Source organism: Onychostruthus taczanowskii, unplaced genomic scaffold (genome assembly GCF_017590055.1).
Source record: "Onychostruthus taczanowskii isolate IOZ18803 unplaced genomic scaffold, ASM1759005v1 scaffold103, whole genome shotgun sequence".
Classification (NCBI taxonomy): domain Eukaryota; kingdom Metazoa; phylum Chordata; class Aves; order Passeriformes; family Passeridae; genus Onychostruthus; species Onychostruthus taczanowskii.
The window spans coordinates 1,680,928-1,698,074 of record NW_024496858.1 but is presented as its reverse complement, the minus strand read 5'-3'; the positions used below and the strand labels follow the sequence as shown (position 1 = coordinate 1,698,074).

General features: G+C 49.7%; 1 protein-coding gene across 5 annotated transcripts in view; it reads left to right on the top strand.

The window, feature by feature from the left end:
* Positions 1-17,147, top strand: part of SAMD4A (sterile alpha motif domain containing 4A) — a 96,494-nt gene continuing 79,347 nt past the window's right edge. For all 5 annotated transcript variants that reach the window (XR_005953282.1, XM_041413059.1, XM_041413042.1 and 2 more), the window contains exons 1-2: positions 1-142; positions 394-979. Coding sequence is in view for 4 of the 5 variants with exons in the window: in XM_041413059.1 (XP_041268993.1) it covers positions 784-979 (196 nt within the window). In the remaining variant the exon portion in view is untranslated. The remainder of the gene's footprint in view (positions 143-393; positions 980-17,147) is intronic.

The window sequence follows — 17,147 nt, the reverse complement described above, 5'->3', positions numbered from 1 at the left end:
CCCCTTCCCCTCTTTTCCCTTTTCCCTTTTCCCGCCTCCTTCCCTCATTTCCCCCCCCTTCATCCCATGGACATGGCACGGCCACCTTAAAACGCCGCGCCGCCCCCCTCCTCCCCCGATCGCCGGGGCCGGTATGAGTCAGGTGAGTGTGTTTTTATACGGAGTGCGTGTGCGGGGGAGAACTTTTTTTTTTGGGGGGGGGGAATTGTGCTGGGTGCTCCCCCCTCCCCATCCCAAATGGCGGTGCTGGATGTGGGGGGATCGCGCTGACGGGGGGGGAATGCGCGTTGGGTGAGGAGTGGGAGGAAGGCAGCGGGCTGAGTGCGAGCCTTCCTCTCCATCCTCCTCGTCCTCCTGCAGCCCCCCTGACGCCCCCTCCTCTCTCTGTTCCAGGTGTGAAGCCCCCGCCGGGAGGAGGTCGTTCCCCTCACTGGCTGCAGCCCTGACGAGGGGATTTTCCTTTTTTTTGGCTTTTTTTTTTTTTTTTTTTCTTCGGCCCCACCACCTCCCTCCTTCCCTCCCTCGCTCCCTCCCTCCAGGAATCCAGCGCTGCACCGAAGCCAGAAGAGAGGGAGCAAAACCCAGCCCAGGCCGAGAGCTGCGTCCAGAAACCAAACCCGCCCTTCGCGTCGCAAAGGAGAATTTTTTTTTTTTTTATCAATATTATTATTATTTTTATTTTTAATACCCCTGACCCGAGCACGGTGGCGGCAGCGGCGCCGGGGCAGGGAGGCTGTCCCGGTTATTTATTCTCTCCCCGCAGAGCTGTCCCTCCGGCTCACCATGATGTTCCGAGACCAGGTTGGCGTGCTGGCCGGGTGGTTCAAGGGCTGGAACGAGTGCGAGCAGACTGTTGCGCTGCTCTCCCTGCTCAAACGCGTCAGCCGGACCCAGGCTCGCTTCCTCCAGCTCTGCCTCGAGCATTCCCTGGCAGACTGCACCGAGCTCCACATCCTCGAAGGGGAGGCCAACAACCCCGGTGAGTGCTGGCGTTCGCTGCGAGCTTTCTCAGGCGCTAATGCCGTCGAAAATTTAAAAAAAAAAAAAAAATACACCCAAGAAACGGGTGCGGTTTGGGGAGCCGGGGGCTCCTCCAGCTCGGCTTCTCTTGCTCGCGTTTTATTTTCCGAACGGGGTTTGGCTTATTTCAGTTTGGTTTTTCACAGCAAACTACTCCGCTCCATGGCGTGGTGTAACTACGGTAGCATGAATGATTGGTGGGGTTTTTTTTTTTTTTTCCTTTCCCCCCCGTGCCCCCCCTTCCTCCTTCCATGCAGTTTCCTGTGAAATAAGTAAGTCAGGTCACGTAGAGTCTGGATTTTCTAGGCTTCTTTTGGGCAACGTGGCTTGCTTTGCTCTGCAACATGCAGAAGCAGCCCATCGCTACCTCAGACGAACTGTTATTGTATAAAGGTCTGGGCAACTGGGTTATCCTATTTTTTTTTTTTTTCCTGTTAAATGTGGCAATTCCTATTTCATCATTCAGATCCTGTTTGGACGCATTTTTTTCCTGCGGCTCTGAATACCCCCTTGTGTTTCAGCAGAGCTCTGAGAAAATATGAGTGGACTGTTTCATGTTACTGAGCATGCAGGGTGCAGGACAGCAAATGTGCGTGGATACCCAGAGTGTATTTTTCTTTCATTTATTGGCCATTGCAAGTTGCTCAACTCCTCCAAAGTAAATGGGAGTTGGAACAGGATGGGAATTCACAAGCGCCGTGCGAATTGCGCCGTGTGTTCCCGTATTTATTTATGGGGGTGTGTTACAGATGTGTCTGTTCCTAAGTGTGGATGTACACAGGGATGCAAGTTGCTTAAAGTAGAGTTTTTGTAACGCAGAGAGTCAGCAGGGAAGGCAAAAATCTCATTTAGTTGCGCAGTTCTGTTTCTCCAACACCTCTCAAAAAAAAAAAAAAAAAAATCCCAAACCAAAAAAAAAAAAATCCCGCAACCCATAAAAAGCAAAGCAACCCCCTCATTCCTCAGCACCAAAATCGCAGGGGGTGGAAGCTCCCGGGTTTTGGGCAGAGCAGCGCCGGGGAGCGGCCGGCTGCGTTCCGTGGCGGATGGAAACCTTGCGGCCGGATCCCGAACAGAGCCCCCGGTGTGGACGGGGCGGGAGGAATGCAGGGTCCTTCTCCAGCTGTTCCCTATTAGAGCACCGAGCCGGCAGGATTTGGCAGCTGCCTGTGCTGCCATTTGATGACAAGGTCCAGCGCAGCGCCGTGTTCCACCGAGGACGGATTTAAGTCCTTCTGCAGGAAGGCGAGCCTGGAGCTGCTCCGGCGCAAAGGGATCGGGGCTGCCTACGGGGGAGCGAGGCTGGAATTGGCCGTTCCCTTATATAGCTCGCAGGAATGAGAGGGAGGAATGCTGCCGAGTGCGTCTGGGCGCACTGCTGCTGCTTTTATAAACAGCTGAAGGGATGAACCTCATCCATCCCTTTGGGTGGGGAGGCCCCGGGGGGGACCCGGGAGGGAACACGTTCTCCAAACTCGGCTGCTCCTGGATAAATCTGCAGCTTCCCGTGCCAGCTTCAGCGCAGCTTTGCTGCGATTCCCTCAGCGAGTTGATGTGAGCAATGTATTTTTAATTTTTTTTATTTTTTTTTTAATCAGCATCTCAGCTTTTCGTTCCGGCTGTGGGTTTGGCAGTAGCTGTGTCCCCTCGGTCGGCCAGGGAATTGGAGGGGGGTGATTTGCCTCCCGTCATCGGGAAAGGCGAATTGTGAAGGAAAACAGGGCTCTGAAGTGGTCCTGGACACAGAGTCACGTAGGGCCGCCTGTGTGGTGGCATTTTCTCAGTGTAAGCCTGGGTGCAGAGCAGGGTTGGGCCCTTCCCATCTCCACTCGTGCCAGCAATCCCTGCTTGCCCCTGTAATCCCGTTGACCTTGCTTGGCGCGAGGATTTCTCCTGCGTGCAGGGCTTGGCATCCAGCCTCCTGCCTGGCCCTTGCTGCGTTGGTGGAGCTGCCTGAGCTCTCCCTGGCGTGCTTTCCAAAAATGATCTCTTCCTCCAGGGCATTCGTAACTCCGATGCCAAAACTTGGATCTGTTGAGTTCCTCTTTCTCACCCAGCGTTCCCTCTGTATGGCTTTCCCATGGGATGGACGTATCCATGCATCCTGCAGAGCAGGACGTGCACTTTTCCAGGCAGTCATCTTGCAGTGCAGGGAAGGTTAGCTGAGATTTGTAACCAGGCTCAGTTAGGAAATAGCTTTTAGTCTCCTGTGTTAGTGCTGCCTTCCTAAAACCACCTGTATTCCTTAAATCACTCCTCTTCCACGCCTGTTTGGCAGTCTGGCACTTGTCACTTCCTGGCAATGGAATCACACCAAGTCCTGAACAGCAGCGTTGTCATCAAACCTTGCACTACTCGTTACTCTTTGAATCCTGGTGCTTGCATTACTAATTTATTTGGGCTCGATTCCTTCCCAGGCTGGAGCCTGAGGTGGCTCCTGGTACATTTTCCTGGTGTTTGCTGACTTGGAAATAGTGGCTCCCTGCTTGTAGGTGTCCCATTGGTATCACTGGTGGGGGCTGTGAGGCAGGGGATGTTCCCTTTCCGTGAAATCCACTGTCTGGGAAGGGGTGTTACCAGCTGAATGTCATGTGCTGGGCTCATGTCCTGGAGCAGGTGTTGGAATCACTCTGGTCCTCATGAGAATTGAGTTGTTTCATGTGTGCAGAACTTGTTGCTTGTCCCAACCCCGGAGAGGTGGGAAAACTGGAATGTTACTCCTAGGTGTGATGGTCCTTAGGAGGAGGTGGCAGCCCTGCTGTGGTCTGTGGTGGATGAGCACCATCCTTGGGAATATTATCACCAACAGCAGAGATCAGGAACGGTCCCAAAGGGAGACCAGAGCTCAGAGATCCCCTCTGACTGGTGGTGCTGGGCTGAGTCCAGGTGTGTGCACCAGGTGTGGAGGAAAACCCATTTCAGCAGAGGTGTCCAGGTTGTTTTTTGGCTGGTAGACTCAAGATGAGATGTCTGTTAAATGGCACATGTGATGGGAAAACTCAAGGAGGAAAATTTTTTAAATGGTTAATTGCAGCAGAGGAGAAATATATTTAGTTTGGTGGAGTTCTATCTTGGTGGTTTTTTCCAAGTGTGAGGGTATTTTCATAATGACAGCCAAGCTGGCTTCATTCAAAGCTGGCTTCAGTACTGCAAACCCCACTGGCTCTGCTGTGTACAGCTGTGTATGACCCTCAGGAAGCCCTGAGGATCCTCCTGGTTCTCTGGTTCCCTACCTAAGCCTGGAGGGGTGGATCTAACCTTGTTGCCAACCTCAGATGTCTTGCAGAAAGCTGCATTTGTGTCTGGGGGCACACGGAGGTGTGGGGACTGCAACACCACCTGCAATCCATTGCTTGCTTATAAAGGGAAAATAGGAGTGGGGGAGCAAACATGGAAGGACATCTGTAGATACTTCATTAGGTGAAATGTACAGCTTGGGACCATCCTACCCAGTGGCTTCACTGAGCTTTAATGGTTTAAACTGGTGAAGAGTTTGGCTTGTTGCTGCTTCAGCTGGAGCGTGAACGGCTTGGTCTGCTGAGAAGGAGGAGAATATGGAAACCATATTATCTGTGCACAGAAATAGAAGTTTCAGGTATTGCATAGCACTATTTAAAAGCCTGCTATAACTTCCTTCCTTCCTTCCAGCCTGGCCTTGCTGGGCAGCTTCAGTCCCAGCTGCTCGGAGCCGTCAGGACGCGGCGACCTCCTGTAAGCTGCCAGGAAAGGTCAGGCAGGAGTGGGGTGAGCCCTGGTGGGAATGGGAGCTGTGCTCCTCCTGGGGCACCCAGGGGTGCTGGCTATGGCTGCTCTGTGGGCTGCAGACCCGTGAGGAGATGTGGGGGCTGTGTCCATGCAACATGGTCCGTAGGCTTTGGGCATTGAGTGCAGAATCTGCTTTTATCCATTCCAGCATGCCTCTGTGCTTTTTTCCCCAAAACAATTCCACATCCCACTCCACCAGCCCTGGCTTCCTCATTCCTGCAAGGTTGACAGAAGTGTCCAAAGACTCCTGTAGGTCCTCCAGGTGTCCAAACACCCACGTGCACTGATGGAAGCAGTGACAGCTTTAAGCTCTTGGCCTTAAAGGACAACACGCTTTCTCTGGCCTGTACACAGGACATTAACTGCTCCATATGTTAGGACCAAAATCTTTATTTCATTTCAGCAGGCTGTCAGGTATCACAAGGGGAGCATCAGGATGACCTAGATTCCTCATCCTGGGAAGGACTGGCCAAAGGAAGAAACAAGGGTTGCAGGGAGCCATAATGTCTTTTAATAGACTAAGTGATGCAGCTGGAAAAAATGGCCAAGCATGAAGGTGCACCAGCTCAAAGGAAGGCTTGTGTGCTTGTGGGTTTTTTCCCAGCTGTACCAGCTGGTCTATTAAAAGGTATTACATATTCCTGCAGACCTTGCTGCTTATATAATAGGAGTGCTGTGGCTCCAGCCCTGTGGCTCCAGCCCTGCATCTGTTGCTGCCACCCCAGCCACAGTCTCCCAGCCCATCAGGAAGCTGCTACCCCTGCACTGTGCAAATTTTGTAGTTCATCCCCAGTGACCCCCACTGATGGCAAATCATCCAGGGCCCAGTTTGAGGGTGTTTCCCATGTCTTAAAATTTTTTTCTTGGCTTACAGTTGCATTGCAATGCTGAGCTCTGGTTTAAATGTCCTTGGGCTGTGTGAGGGCATTGCTGGGCTGTCACACAGTGGGACTGGAGGGGGCCAGGAGGAGGATTGGGGTGAGGAGCTTAGCCTGTGCTTACTGGATGTGATGGGGAGTTCTAAGTGCAGGGCTGGACACTGGCATTGTGTGGTCATTCCACATATTTGTCTCTCCCTGGAGAGGGATGTGAGCAGCCCTGCTGGCTCTGCTCGTTAAAAATTAGGAGCTGAGACTCCTAAATGGAGAGATCACAATCTCAGAAGCGTTGGAAGGGACCTGAAAGCTCATCTTGTTGAAACTCCTCAAACCAGGCTTCCATCAGACCAGGCTGATCAGAGTTCCATCCAGCCTGGCCTTGAGCACTCCCAGGGATGGGACAGCCCCAGCTTCTCTGGGTGACCTGGGCAAGCCTCAGATCTGCTGAGCAGACACTTGCTTTGACCTGCCTGCCTGTGCTTGACCTGCTGCCACGGGTTTTGCTTGCAAACCTGAGTGCTAAAAGCTATCACTGCTGGGATTTTGGGGAAATACCAAGGGTAGGGGTACAGAAGTACAGAGTGGTGTTAGCCAGGGGCTTTGAGCCAGGCTACACACCCAGTGTTCTCTTGTGATTCAAAGCTATTTTTATTTTTAGGGATGCTTTCCAGAGTGGCTGTGGGAAGCACTGCAGGCTGCAGGAAGGTCTGTGGTGTGGCATTACAAAGGTTCCCCTTTGCTGTCCCAATCACCCCAGTGCTGGGACCTACAGGAGACTCTTCTGGGCTTGCACTTTGCTCTTCTGTATTTTCTCCTATTTGCTTAAAAATTCCCTCCCTTGTTGTTCCTGGCATGTGTCCCTTGCAGTAAGAGGAGTAAGGAGATACTCCTGTGCCTGCTCCCAGAATTTTGCCAGCATGAATGACAAAGTCTCCTCCACTGGCAGAGCTAATGAGGGCCAGGTCTTTTGGATTGGGGGTGGCAGAGCTTGCCAGGGTGGTAATTTTTAGGCATTAATGCTTAAAGTGGGAAGGAAAATGTTAACTAATGGTAACAGCCTGTTTTGCTGCCTGGAGCACAGTATGGTGCAAGAGGGTTTCTCATGGGTGGGCTGCCTTCTCCCAGAGACCTTTCCATACTTTTCAGTGTCCTTTTAACCATTTTCTCAGGTAGTACAGTGAGTAGCCTGATGCTCTCATTGTTAATTCCTCAAATTAGCCTAAGGGTTAATTTCCTCACTGACTTCAGCTGGGAAAAACCCCACTGTTGGAGTGCATGTGAAAGAGGCAGGGAAGCATTTCCTGCATCATCACAGACCTGAGCTGGAATTCTCTGCCTGGACCAGCTTGTTCCTTGATTCCTACTCTGCACATATCTTATATTTGTGCTTGGGAAAGCAGCAGAGCTGGAGTTCTTTCTCTCCTACCACAGTGGGTGCAGGGAGGATGTTGGTGAAGGAGAGGAAGCACACAGAGCATCACTATCAGGATATAGATTGATGGGAGAGGTCGAGGACAGCTTTAGATCAAGAGCTGAATAGGAACCAGCTGTAGAGCCATCAATTAAAATAATCTAGTTTGTGAATACACTTATCTGCAAACGAGATTAAATGGATGAGTGGGGAAAGCGCTCTGCCCGTAGCTCACACTGCCGCTGGTGGATGATCCTCTGCACAGTTGCATCCTTTGGCGTGCTAGAACTCAAAATCTGAGCAAAGTTGCATGCCCATTTCACCAATTATACATTTGCAATTAGGCCAGTTGATGCTCCAGCTGAATTTTCCCACAGAGTTCCCCTGAAGCAGTTGGAGGTTGTGGATCACGGTGGAAATTCCCATCTCCCTACAATTTCTCAAGCTTTGCCCTTTCTTTTTCTCATGCTCCATCAAAAAAGACCACCTTGTTTTCATTTGTGGCCTGTGAGAGCCACTTCTTACCGAGCTGGGAGTTGTGTTTGCAATCAGTGTAACTGAAATAGTAATTAGTGTGAACTCCAGCTTTATTTTAGGATACATCCGTCAGTGCTTTAGCGCTCCAGCGTCGAGCTCGTGTCTAGTGTTACCACAGATAACTGCTGGGAGAAAGGGCACCCCTGGCACTGCCAGTGCACCCCAGCCCTGGGGTTGTGTTCATCAGAGAGGGGAGAAGCTGCTGTGCTGCTGTGCTGTGTTTTGGGGCTCCCACCTGATAGTCCTGGTTTCCTCCTCACTTCTTGCACGGTGCCAGCTGAGTGCAGGAGCCCTCACAAAGCACAAGTCCTTGGATTTGAAGCCCTTTTTGCCTGCAGAAACGCCCCAAGAGTGGTGGGATGAGCCCTCACGTGAGCTGTGTGTTTGTGCAAATCTGCCTGTGCATGTGCCCTTTGCATTTCCTATTTTCACCAACAAACAAGACCATTACTATTTACTGACTCTTGGTTACGTAAGAGCTGCTGAGGGATCTAAACGAGGCTGCAGGTCTGATGCAAGGGATCCCCAGGCTTGCATGTCCATCCCTTTTCCCTTCAAAAATGGTGTGTTTATCTTTCCAGTGCTCAGGTCCTAGGAGGAGACACAGAGATTTGCAGAGGTCATCGCTGAGTGTGAGCTGGGCAATGGCAAACAGCCAAGGCAGTGGCTTTCCATCTTGGCCCAGTAATTACAAATAAAGTTGAGGTTGGAGTGAGCAGATCCGTTCCCGACTTCCTCTTCCGCAGCAGATGCATTAAGTGGAAGGGCAGGATCTCATCAAAACAAGGCTGGGATTCTCTGGTGGGGAAGGCTGTTCTTTGGAAGGGGTTTTGTGGGCAGAGGGAGTTGTGTTTCTGGCACAGGGGGATTGCCAGCTGGACTTTCTCTGATGGAGCAGACCATGGGATGGTCTCATCCATAGCAGGACAGCCCTGAAACTTGGTTTGCTCTGGTTCTAGGTGCTGAGCAGAAAATGAGCCTGGTCAGGGTGAGTGGGCCAGCTGCAGAGACAGAAACACAGTTTCACAGAATTCACAGAATCCCTGGGTTGGAAGAGACCTTAGAGATCATTGAGTCCAACCCCGTCCCAACAGCTCACCCCAACCCTGGCCCCCAGTGCCACATCCAGGCTTTGTTAAACACACCAGGGATGGTGACTGCAGCACCTCCCCGGGCAGCCATTCCAGAACTTTATCACTCTTTCTGTAAAAATACTTTTTCCTAACATCCAACCTATATTTCTCTTGATGCAGCTTGAGACAGTACTTTATTTTGTACCTGGCAGGAGCTGGCTGTGTGAGTGCATGAACCTCTTTTGGCTCTCCATGCAGGAGGAGCTGTAAGTGAAGGGTTTTCCAGACAGGCTCACCCACCATGCCCCATTCAGTGTGGGGTTTTATGGGTGTATTTACACACAGTGACTCCATGGCATGGCTGTGTCAGGGGTTTTGGTGAAGGTGTCTCCATTTCAGCCTGGTTTCTCTGATGTGCCCTGTGCAGGCGTGTGCTGCAGCACCTCAGCTGAGGCTTCCTGGGCTCAGCACTCCTGTCTGGAGCTTGCTGGTGATGCCTGTAGATTTCTGCTCTCTGAGTCATGTATTTCTCTACCATTAACCCTGGCTGCTGCCCTTGGCAGACTTCTCAGGGTGTTTGCAGTGCTTGAGCTGCAGTGCAAAGACTTTGTTGTATTCTGTCAGAATAATCCACGGGGCAGAGAAAGATGCTACCACAAATCCAGGGTCATTTTATGTTGTGGACAAGGGGCTGTCCAAGGTGGAAAACACAAATGGATGACACAGTGATAGCTCTGTTGCACCAAGGGCTGAGCCAGCTCCTTTCACAGCCCCTGCAAGCCTTCCCTTTTACTTGCAGGAGCTGGATGTGGCCCAGCTTCTTGAGCTATCATGCCTGGAGATGTTATTTTACTTAAAATAATGTTAATATTGTGACTGTCCTCTGCAGGATTCAGCAGCTCTGCTCCACTCTTTGCTCTCAACCAAGGCTGCCCCGCTTTAGAAGCGTGGGGTGCTTCAAAAAGCTTCTCTTCTGTTACCGATCCTCACTAATAATTAATTCCAGATTGCCTTTTTTTAAAATAAAACTTGTTTCAGGCTAGCCACAAACCTGCCTTTCTTTTAACCAGTTAGTTCTCCTGCTCCTTGGCTGTGCTGCTGCTTGGTGGGGAATGGGCATGTGTTGTGTTTGGAGTTTTAATTGTTGTTATAAGAAGAAATTGAGTGGGTGGATAAAACAGGGTTTAACCAGGTTTAGCCAGAAGCATCTTAAAACCCACTTTCCATGCTGCTGCATTTCTTTATTTTTTTCCTGTGTTTTTAACCCTGAGCATCACAGATCAGTTCTTGTTAGGTTTTTCCTGTTGTCCTCTTTTCTCTGTTCCCCATCAGCAATGGGAATTGAAGAAGGAAGAAATTGGGGAGAGAAATGTGGAGGGGAAAACCCACAACTTTTGTTGTGGTGAAACTTGGCTATCTGACATTTACAAGCAGAACATGTGTGTTTTTGCAGCAGCTGCAGTCTATGTCCATACATTTTCCTGCTTTTCAGTTTTCCTGTTGAGATATTCCTCTTGTTTCTCATGCAACAAACATCAATGTGATTTTTCTACCTTTTTTCTGACTGTTCCCCAGTGTACTCAAGTTGCCACAGGGTCAGCTTGGTTCTGGGAGGGTTTTTCTAAAATCTTACAGTTGCAAAGAAGTGGATTATTAAAAAAAATACAGAGTCCCCTGGCTGTTTCCCTCCAGATAATGCAAACATAGATGAAATGTTGAGTTATAACTACCTGAGTGACCTTTTAAGATAAGAATTGTTATTGACTGGTGGTATTATGTTAAACTGATAAGAATTCTTTTTAGAAGAGGAGGGAAAAAAAAAGCCCAACAAACCATTCAGTAACCATAACAACTTACTCTGCAGTGCAGGGACAGCACACAGCTCCATCCTGACACTGCTGCTGGGGGCTTGAGGGTGGCACCATGGGGATCCCATCTCCAGCAGCCCCTTGGGGAAACCTCCCCAGAGCTCCAGGTTGTGCTGTGAGGGATGCCCGAGGTCACTTGGCTGTTCCTGCTGCTCTCAGCTCCCTAATTTTCATCATCTTTATGATGAATTTTAGCTGGAATTGTGCTGAGGCTCAGTCTGGTGCTGGGGGTTTGGCTGCAGTGGGAGGGAGGGAGGTATGGATGCTGGCAGCAGGAAGGATCACAGACTTCCAGAATTATTTGGGTTGGAAGGGATCTTAAAGATCACCTTGTTCCACCCATTGCATGGGCGGGGACACCTTCCACTATCCCAGGTTGCTCCAAGCCCTGTCCAGCCTGGTCTGGAACACTTCCAGGGATCCAGGGGCAGCCACAGCTTCTCTGGGCACCCTGTATCAGGACCTCACCACCCTCGCAACTGGGAATTCCTTCCCAAAATCCCATCCATCCCTGCCCTCTGGCAGTGAGAAACCATTGCTCCTTCTCCTGCCACTTCATCCCTTTTCCAAAGCCTCTCCCCAGCTCTCTCATAACTATTGTGGGCACTGGAAGGGTCTCTGTGGTCTCCCTGGAGCCTTCTCTTCTCCAGGCTGAACAAGGATGCTTTTGGAGGTCAAAGGAGGATGCTTTCAATGGTCCTTGCTTAAGAAATGAGGAAGGAGGCAAGGAAATCCCTTCTTTAGAGTGACTGTGCTGGCAGGGTCAGGGCAGCCCTTGGAGCCCTGTTGGGAACTGGATCCACTCTCTGTGTCCTGGCAGATGTGCCAGCTCCTGTTTCAGGTTATTGCAGTAGATCAGGGGTGTGGTGGGTACTTAGAGCCTTCCTTGGCCCAGCTGAGCCCTTGGGCTGTGTTTGCATGTGCTGCTCCTGGGAATTCTGTCAGTTCAAAGCAGAATTCACACTTTGGTCACCTTCTGTTATCAAGGGTTGTCAGTGAGACTGTGAGAGCTAAAGAAAATCTGCCGAGAGCAACTGGGATTTTTTTATCACCTTCTTCCTTCCCATCTCCTTGCCCTTATATTACCTGTCAAAGTTCCCAATTTTCATGGGAAAAAAGCTAAGGGATGGGGATGAGCCCAAAGGTGAACAAGCAACAAACAGCATCTTGGAAAGTGCAGAGACCCTAAAAAGAGAGAGCATAGGCCTGATAAAATACCCCAAATATTTTAGAATTAGGGATGAGGGGGAAACAATGCATTTGAATCCATAGCAGAAGAGGCAAAGGTGTGCAACTTCTTGTGTCTGCTCAGAAAATCAATTACTTAATCCTGCTGGGTTAGGAGTCATGGCAGCAGCAGGGAAGCTGTACAAAGGTGTCTGCTTAGCCCCTGCTTGCCAGGCTCTCCTCACATTCTTCTGGAGCAGCCAGTTGGATGCTGAGTGCTTTTTGTAGCCGATGTCAAATCTCGGTCAGCCGGAGAGCCTTTATAAATAAAGGTGTCTGCTGGTATTCAGGCATATGTGGATAATAGCTGCTGTAATTCAGCTGTCCAGCCTGGCTTCCCAGCTTTTATAAATGACTGATCAGAGATTCCACTGAGAATGAGGATTTAAAGGGATGGAGCTGCTGGAAGTGGTCTCTGTGCTGATAAGTTTAGCGAGTCTCTATCCCCGGGACAGGTGGCCGGCGTTGCCCTCCCTCCACTGATGTCCCGGGTTTATATTTCACACAAGGCAAATGTTGCATTAATAAAACTTGTGTTGTGGTTAGGTGGCAGGGCTCTGCAGTCATTTTTTGCAAGCTGCACTCGAATCTTTGAGTTTGTAATTTTTTTTTTTCCCCCTGTTATTTATGGGAGCCGGTAAACACTCGGAGATCTCTCTGGACAAGCCACAGCAGCTGGAGGATACTGGTTTCTCTATGGAGTGGAGGAATTTCATCAGAGGAACTATTGTTCCACTGTGTTCTCAGCATTTTGGCAACTGTTCTTTAGATTAACCCTACAGAAAGGGGAGGGTGCTCTCTGCTGGGTCTGAAATAATTACAAAAATGTGCGCAGATGCTTTTGCATTGTTAGAAATCGATCCTGCTTGGTAGTGGGGAATGGTGTGGGATTAGGGAATGAAGAAGCCCAAGTTCTTTAAATCCCTCCTGAAGCCACACTGGATGCCAGCATTGGTGACCAGTTGGTTTCTGGTTTTAAAGTGGGAGTAGTTGGTGTCTTGTGCCACTGCCCTGAGCAGTCAGTAATCTCGGTGTGTGATAGCTGGGGTCCAGCCCACACCCTGCTGGGCACCAGCAGAATCCTCACTGGCTGCAGGATCCATTTCCCTGGGCTGTGTTGGGTTTGCCTGGCAAAGCTTTGGTAGCAGGGTGGCTTCTGTGAGAAGATACCTGAAGGGCAGCCACAGCTTCTCTGGGCAACCTGTGCTGAGACCTCACTGCCAAGAATTTATTCCCAATGTCCCATCTAACCTGCTGGCAGCAAAGAACCCACGTGATGAGTTACAGGGTGGCTTGAGACAGCCAGAGCAGGGTCAGTTTGGAGGGATGAGCAACCTGGATGGGGCTTGGAGCTACCTGGGATAGTGGAAGGTGTCCCTGCCCTTGGCAGGGAGTGGATCTGGCTGGTCTTTAAGGTGCCTTCCAACCCAAGCCATGCTGTGGTTGCTCATCCAGGAGCTGGTGTGGTACCCAGAGCAGAAACAAGCCCATGACTTGTGGCAAGGGGTGATAAAGCTCCTCACTCACCCCACAGCAGCTTCTCCCTCTGCCAGCACCTGCAGGGCTGATTCAGCTCCCAGCTCTGTTAGTTGCTAGATCTGCAAAACATAACCAAATTCAGGGGGTTTTTTAAATCTTATGTGCCTATTTTGATTCAGTTTACCCATACAATTACATTAATTTGCTTTATTACACGCGAAAAGATTAAAAATACATCTGGCAGAGAGGATTAAAAGCTGGTAATCTGGCTGCTTAGAAGAACAGGATGCTTTAGGATTTCCTTTCGAGGTGTGTGGAGCTCTGGAACAAGAGCAAATGTGATCCTTTGTAGTTGGAGTTTTCGTAGGGAGAGCTCATTAAAACTGGTGTGATTGAGTGAACGAGAAATGAATGAATTTAAAATATAGGACTAAATCCTACCACATTAAAGGGGTAGTTGTAATTTAAGAGCTCGTTTTTGGTTTGGATTTGAGGTTTTTTGTGTGTGTAAACCCGGAGCAATAGGGTTGTTTTACCTTTTAAGGGATTTAACAAGTCTCTCTAATTTTCTTTTAATGTTGCAGAGCTTAAAAATAATGCAAGGTCAGGCTGAGCGTAACTAATTCCAGTGTGAAAGCAGAGGAAAGCCTGTTTCTCCAGAGACTTACAATTAGTGCAGCAATCCTCCTCAGTGCAGCCTTTGAGGGGGATGTAGCAGGAAAAGAGACTGCTGGAATCTTGATAAATAAAAATATGTGCTTGGGGATTTTTTTTTTTCCTATTTTTGTCCAAGGAGAAGGGGGAGCCCTATAAAAGCCAAGGTTTAATTTAGTTTTGCTTGCTTTCACATGTGCCCCAAGAGGGCTTGTGGCAGGTTGAGGTGTGGTGAATGTGCCCTTGGATCTTTTGGGGGCTGGCAAACCCCTCTGGGGGTTTTGAGTGTTTCTCACTTGGTTTATCTGGGTTTACCCACGGCAGGGTCCCAAGGATGCAGGAAGCTTTTCTCTGAGCTCTGCTGCTCTGTCCCAGTTTGGTGCTGGGATTTTTGGGGGTGATCCCCTTTGTGCTTCACAAAATCTTTTTTGTTGCGCTATTAAGAATTACTGTGGTGAGTGTCGTCTTCATCATCTTGATGTCAAAAACCCCCAAACTTGGCTGTTTTCACACAGCTCTGGGTGTGCTGCCTGTTGTAGCCTCCTGTGTAACAAGGAGTCCAAAGCGTTTTCCTGCAGCAAGCCCACAGCGTTCGTGTGACAAAAACACACCTGGCTTTGGTCAGGCCACCCTTGGGCATCCCCCAGCGTGTCCTGGCAGCTGTGCTGCTGTGACAACAGCAAAGAGGTGTCACCGTGTCACCTCAGTGCTGCAGGGGATGCCCTGGGCCCCACTGCCATCATCAGAGAGCTGTTTCCCTCCTTGTCCCTTCCCACATGTGTTAATCCTGCTTTCCAAGTCTGGACTGCTGCCACAAGCCGTGTGTGTCCCTTCTTTCCGTACATTGTGGTCTCCTGCTGCTGGAGGTGCCTGGGAGCTGGTGACACTGCAAGGACACGTGGGGGAAGGGGAGTTCCCATGTCCTTGCTCCCATTTCCCTTCCCTTTCCTTGGCCACAGTCTGCTTTCCTCTGCTGGTGACAGCGAGTGTTTTCTGCTGGGAGCCACCCAGGACACCGAGATCCCATTTCCTGCCAGCCTTTGGCTCCCAGGGACTCCTGGGGTTGCCCCATCAGTGCCAGGGATGCAGGTGCTGGTCCCTCTGACTGTTCCTGCGTGGGATGCAGCCAGCAGCCTCCCGTCCCCTCGGTGCCAGCTGGAGCCCTGCCCGCAGCACCAGCCCTCCCTGGGCATCACCTTCCCGCTGGCACAGCCGCAGCCAAATAAAAAGGCTTTTCCTCTCTCCATCTCCTACCTGCTGCAGCGCTGCCTGGCCCTGGGCAGGGAGATGAGGCTCTGGGTATCTCTCCAGAGCCAGGATTTGGGTTGTTTTCCTCTCCCTCAAAATATCTGCACTCCCTGGTTTGCAAGCACTGCTTCGATTCGTTGAGGTTTGGGGTTTTTTGTTAACTCCTTACGTGCCTGTGGCTGACAAAATTTGGCCCCTTATAGTAGAAATCCTAGCATGTGCTGCCTTTTTTTTCTTTCTTTCCCCCAACAGAATCCATATGTTTCAGCTTGCAGGAGAGAGGAAAGCAGCATTAACTTTTCATGTCTAGCATCGCTAATTTAAGGGGTGAGAAATTGGCCTGGGTCTGTTTTTTAAAGAACTGAGCATACACTGATAGTACCAGTGTTGGTACTGAATAACTTGCTAAGCTGAAGGGTGCAGCAATATCTAAAATTAAATCTGTTCTTAATTGCTGGGTTATAAATGGCAGCATTTTCTCCAAATGGAATTAATTTATTATTTTTCATTTGCCGACACAAGTCTCGGCAGCACAAACCCAACATTTTGCATTAATACAATAATAAGGCACTTCCAAAAGGTGTGTTTGGCATTTGTAGCACACAGCACAATCTAACAAACCATAAACTATGTCAAAATACTCCTAAAGTGGTAATTAAAACTTTTTTTAAAATGTAGAATAGATTAATACATTCCAAATTGTGACTTTTCAATGAAGCTCTTTCATAAAAAACATTGTTTCTTGCCAAAACAAATTCAAAGGCATTTTTGTAATTTCTGCTGGGGAAAGGAGGAGTGTTTATCCAGCCTTTCATGTTGGCTGGGCTTTTTGACTTTTATTTAAAACTTAAATAAAAAGGCAGTGTAAAAAAAGAAGTATTTTTCATCTGAATGTGCATTAAAAAGTCTCACTCCTGTCCTCTCTGGAGCAGCATGCAATGAAGGCTGGAGCGGGGTGTGCCTTGGGCTGCAAGGCTGTCTTTAGCATCCCATCTGAAATTCCGTGGTGATGGGATCCCATGGCACGTGGTATTTGGGGCAGACACAGATCCCAAAGTGGTTCCTGGGGTCGGGGATCCCATCAGAGGCTCTGCCTTTAGAGGAGGGAACCCCCGTGGGTGCTGGGCATGGAATGGGGTTCCCCTGGCATCCAACCAGTGCACAGAGCAAAACTGCTCGAGGTATTTATAGCTTTTCCTCCTGATTTTTATTTTATCATTTCAGTTCTGGACGTGTTTTTGACAGCTCTTACCTGCTGAGTCACCGTTCATCCTCATGCACGGGAGCTGCTCCTGACGCACTGAATCCCGGAGTAGGCTTGAGCAACCATCACTTAAAAATAAATCCTCTCAAGGAAGTGGGCTTTTTTTCCCCTCTTTTTTTCCCCTCATGTCACCAGCTGCTTTTCCCACTGTGTGTTTGCTCTGTTTCACGGGGCTGTTGTTTTATAGATGCAATGCTTTCACCTTGCTAAGGATGCCTTTGCCATTTATCCCATCCCACCACCAGGTATCCTATGGAGGGACTGTGTGTGCAGCCAGATAACAGTGGGGATAACTGTATCTGATCCTGCACTGAGCACTCTGCTTCTCCTGAGAAGTCTTGGTCTTTTTGGTGGTGTGCCACAACTTGAGCACAAACTCATTCTCGTAGCTTGAGTTTATTGATACAAATCCTTGCTTGCGCCGCAGCACGTTGCTGTCTCTTCTGTTTCTTCTTGGTCTTTCCAAGAGTAATCTCAATATCCAGGTTAGTTTTCTTTCCCATTTACCAGGTTCAGGTGGCAGGTGTGTTTATGGCTGGTTTTGCAGTGCTGCTGAGTGCTTGATCTGCATCACTTGCTTGCAGACAGCCAGACTGCAGCAGCCGCCTCTCCAGAAGCTGCTTGGAGAGACTTTGGGGATGTGCAAGGACACTCATTTAGGGTACTGAAGCACCTGCCTTCTGGTCCCTTCTGCCCCAAAAATGCATCTCAGGTTTGCTTTGC